The sequence below is a fragment of the Penaeus vannamei genome, chromosome 35, assembly GCF_042767895.1.
Source record: "Penaeus vannamei isolate JL-2024 chromosome 35, ASM4276789v1, whole genome shotgun sequence".
Classification (NCBI taxonomy): Eukaryota; Metazoa; Arthropoda; class Malacostraca; order Decapoda; family Penaeidae; genus Penaeus; species Penaeus vannamei.
Window position 1 is genome coordinate 27,154,230 of NC_091583.1, and position 5,000 is coordinate 27,159,229.

The following is a 5,000-nucleotide window of genomic DNA, read 5'->3' on the forward strand; positions in this document are numbered from 1 at the left end:
TGGGTCAGTGTAGGTCGTTGTACACTTGACAGCGAGGGGATGGTACTTTGCGCTAAAGGCGAGGCTTTTGAACACGAAATTGTGACACACGCTCACACGCCTCATGCATTCCATGGTGGAGCAGTTGTTCCGGAGAGCTAATTGGGAATGAGAAATACGTAGTTGAGTGGAACAGGAATAGATAGGAAGGAAATACAGAGACAGAAAAATAGATGGAAATTATATTGTTGGGGTTATTTCTCGGAGGAAAAAATGGTATGACGAGTATAATTTCACGGGTAATATGACGTAATGAATATGATCTGATGGAAAATACGACACAACGAGTATGATTTGATAAAAATACGACATAGTAATAGAAAATATGATAAATTGAGTATAGTTTCATCGATATGAGACAATTAATATAATTTCAGTAGAAAACACCAGATGGTAAGTATCTATATATAAACATTTCAGAAATAGGTTTTCACGAATAAAGAACTTAAAAGAAGGAATACTCACCTTCGAAATAAGCAATTCTGGTACTCATGGCAGAGGCTCCAACGCAGGTCATCAGTAAGTAAAATAATTTCATGTTCATCTTTGCTCTAAAAAAAATATTTAAAGAGATTTTCAGAAATCCCAATCAGATTTACAATAAATGTGTCATAGATAGAAAAAAATGATATGGGGAAAAAATGAACGACACTGAATAAAAAAAAAAGCTCCAACGCAGGTCATCAGTAAGTAAAATAATTTCATGTTCATCTTCGCTCTAAAAAATATATTTAAAGAGATTTTCAGAAATCCCAATCAGATTTACAATAAATGTGTCAAAGAAAAAATAGATATGGGGATAAAAATGAACGACACTGAATAAGAAAATATAAAGAAATGGGAATAACCAAAGGGAATATGTAAAGAAAAAAATTTAATTTGCAAATGTATTAAATTTGCTGTGCAACCAAGGGAACACAAGAACCTTATTTTTTTGCACAGGATTGTTGCAAATAACGCTAATGATAATAAGGAACCAAAAATATAGAGGTATGAAGCGGAAATGTGAAATGACTGATACAAAAAAAGTTAAAATATATAGAAACAGGAATGAAATAACTGATAAAAAAAGTTAAAATATATAGAAACAGGAGTGAAATAACTGATACAAAAAAGTTAAAATATATAGAAACAGGAGTAAAATGAAGATACAGAACTAAAGGAAGTTATAACACAGATCAAAACAAAAATATCTGTGATATAAACTTTTCTCTTAGACAAAAGAGTTCATAAAGATTCACACAAAATAGAACCAAACATTTGTATATGCTCAAGACAGAGAAAGAAAAATGAAAAATTGTAAACACTAATCAGATAACTCTATGACACACACCTTATAAAATTGATTAGTTAAAAAGTCACATACACACAAAAATGAAATAACACACACCACCAAACACACACAAAAAATAGATAAATAGATCGAGCACATAACACCACACACAAAAATGAAATAACACACACATCACCAAATACACACACATAAAAATAGATAAATAAATAAAGCACATAACACCACACACAAAACCGAAATAACACACACACCACCAAATACACACACATAAAAATAGATAAATAGATAGAGCACATATCACCACACACAAAAATGAAATAACACATACATCATACACACACATAAAAATAGATAAATAGATAGAGCACATATCACCACACACAAAAATGAAATAACACATACATCATACACACACATAAAAATAGATAAATAGATAGAGCACATAACACCACACACAAAATTGAAATAACACACACATAACCAAATACACACAAAAAATAGATAAATAGATAGAGCACATAACACCACACACAAAATTGAAATAACACACACATAACCAAATACACATATAAAAATAGATAAATAGATAGAGCACATATCACCACACACAGAAATGAAATAACACACACATAACCAAATACACACACAAAATAGATAAATAGATAGAGCACATATCACCACACACAAAAATGAAATAACACACACACCAACAAATACAGACACATAAAAATAGATAAATAAATAAAGCACATATTACGAAATACACTAACACAAGAGAAGACACAGAAGACAGGTGAACCCAGGACGTGGTGAGGTGAGTGACTGTCATGTGTAGTGGGGGATCGAGTGTGGGTTGGGGGTTGGAGGTTGGGGAAGAAGGGGAGGGGGTATCAGGTGTCATTTGTAAGGCATCACAAGACTCCTGACTTGAGAACACACGCACGCACACACACGCACGCACACACACACACACACACACACACACACACACACACACACACACACACACACACACACACACACACACACACACACACACACACACGTTATTTGCACTCTATATTCAATTCAAGTTTTTAAAAACCGTTCAAGAATGACAAGTTTTGTTTTTACATAATTTTTTCGTAATTCAGTATTCTCTTTAAATGAAAAATGATAAATGAGTCCAACTAGTAGGCATGACAGGTATGTAAACGATCTAAATAATCTTGTTACAGCAATAAAAAAAATCACCATTACGCACATTTTAACTTTTAAACAATGCAAGTATATCCATATCTGTCAGTAGAGGATCCACCATGAAAATCAAATGCTATGTTGTTGCATCACGAAGTTTTACTCAATCAATTGTAACCATATCATGGAATCTGAGTCATTTTACCTTGTAGTGTGCGCGCGCGTGCGTAGCCCGCACTGACTATGGGTAATTTAGTAACAAAAAACTATCACAACAAGCATAAGAAAAACTATTGTAAGAAATGGAATTAACTGAATTACTAATATCTTTATATTGATAATCTCTTTCTCTTTCTCTCTCTCTCTCTCTCTCTCTCTCTCTCTCTCTCTCTCTCTCTCTCTCTCTCTCTCTCTCTCTCATCCCTGGACGTCTTTATCACGCAGATTTTTTTTTTTCACAAACACTTAATGATTGCTCAGTTATATTTTTCTTTCAAACTCTCTTTTATATTTCTAATTATTGAAACAATAACTGGCCTGGGAATAAAGGTATAATTCCGGTTTGTTATACGAAAATCGACATATATTCCCCTAACATAATGAATGCAAAAATGTTTATTTAACCCTTATTCAGTCATAGTCTAAATTAGAAGAAATATATATTTGAATAGATGTAAAAAGTGACATATGTTTACATGTGTAAAATCTCGTACGCTTTGTTTGTCTCCCAGTCATAGTCTAAATTAAATGAAAATATATATTTGAATAGATGTAAAAAAATGACATGTTTAAGGTATTTATAAAATCTCGTAGTCTTTCTTTCTCTCCCAACGTTCATTCAAAATCATTTATATTCAGTTCACGCAAATAGCACTTTCTGCATACCATGACCACACTTTCCCCTTTATATAAAAGGTGTTTCTTTATGCTCAAGAAAAAAATAGAAAGAAACTTTTATAGATCTGTTATCATTACTAGCCCTTGGGGATACATCAACAAAAGAATAGATATTAGGCAAATACGGATAAAAGTCATCATTCCAATATTTTTGGTAAAATGTAGACATTTTTGGACTATACTTTTCCATTGTATGTATTTAATAATGTTTTTTTTTTTTTTTTTTTTTTTTTTTTTTTTTTTTTGCTATTGCACATAGAATTATCTAACAAATTGTACTTTCCTTCATTTAAGAATATATGAAAATCTAACTGATGCCTCACCTTGGATTTGATTGAAAAAAGTTCAGCGATACTTATTTTCTATCGATTACCTCTGAAAAAATGTTTGAAACTGAGCCTGCTGTGTTATGATAAGAACAGAGCACATTTTGACATCAATTTTGATTTTCACACATTAATCAGCATTGCTTTCATATTCAGAGTGAAATATTTACACAAATGCAATAATTCCTTACATTCATTTGACTTTCCTTTCGTGTATTTCCGTTTTCCTGTTATTCGATCGTGATAAATATAATGGAATGATAAAAGTGTTAATGATTATGATGATAATAGCAAATACAACAACACAGATAAGCGGTCCAATCCAATATTTTTTTTTAGTACTTTACTTTTCCCTTTTATTTCATGATGTTTGCAATTCCTTTTCTTAATATTGCGCATACACTTTGATAGAAATTGTTTTTAACTCTTATACTACAAGTTTACTCGAGAATATAAGCAATTCTAACTAATGCGCCTTAGATTCTCTTTCGCATGAAGCCAAAAGAAATCTATGAATAATATCTGTTCTTGTGGTGTATTCTAATGAAAAAAAAATGTTTCTTATGCTACAAATCAGATAAATGCAGATAATGTAAAAAGAAAGAAAAAAAATCGAAAATTGTCAATAATCCTTGTAAATAAATGCCATTGTTTCAAAATCACTTCCAATCTAAATGGAATGGACTCAAAACAGGACACCGAGTCGGCCAACCAGATCCAGCATTCCGATTTTATTTCGTTTATAACCGACCTCAGCGACCTTTGACCTCGAGAAGAGTTAACTTTTCCCGAAGCCAAAGGTCTACCTTGGTCTCGATCCTGGGTCCATCAACGTAGCAGTCCGACACGCTACCGATGCTGTCACCAAGATCTGAGAAATGAACAATAAACTGGGGCTTTTGTATACCCAACTCTAATACACAGGCGACTAAGCCCAGCACCATATATGAATCAGTTATACCTTTATTAATCTCAAAGAAAACGAACGTGTATCATTGTATTCACAGAAAACGCGTAAAATTGATAATCGGAGACTAAAAGAAAATCATAGTGTGTCGTTGCAACACGAGGTTTACTCAATCATTTGTAATTCTATCATAGTATGTCATTTTACTTTGGTAATTTTCTATATTACGTCCGCATAACCGATATCGACGATTTTGGTATCGTTGGATTCCTCTCACTCTATACAATGCAAATATGTAGGTTTTATTGCGCGGAAACCCCCCGTTAGCGACAAACTTGGCCCCGATAGCAGGGGCGACGAT

General features: G+C 32.7%; 1 protein-coding gene across 1 annotated transcript in view; it reads right to left on the reverse strand.

Annotated features, from left to right (window-relative positions):
- Positions 1-584, reverse strand: part of LOC113819084 (uncharacterized) — a 2,587-nt gene extending 2,003 nt beyond the window's left edge. The window contains exons 1-2 of the mRNA XM_027371327.2: positions 505-584; positions 1-137 (exon numbers count right to left, since the gene is read on the reverse strand). The exon at positions 1-137 is cut by the window's left edge and continues 39 nt beyond it. Of these exons, the coding sequence (XP_027227128.2) occupies positions 1-137; positions 505-583 (216 nt within the window). The 5' untranslated portion in view covers position 584. The remainder of the gene's footprint in view (positions 138-504) is intronic.
- Between the last annotated feature and the right edge of the window lie 4,416 nt (positions 585-5,000).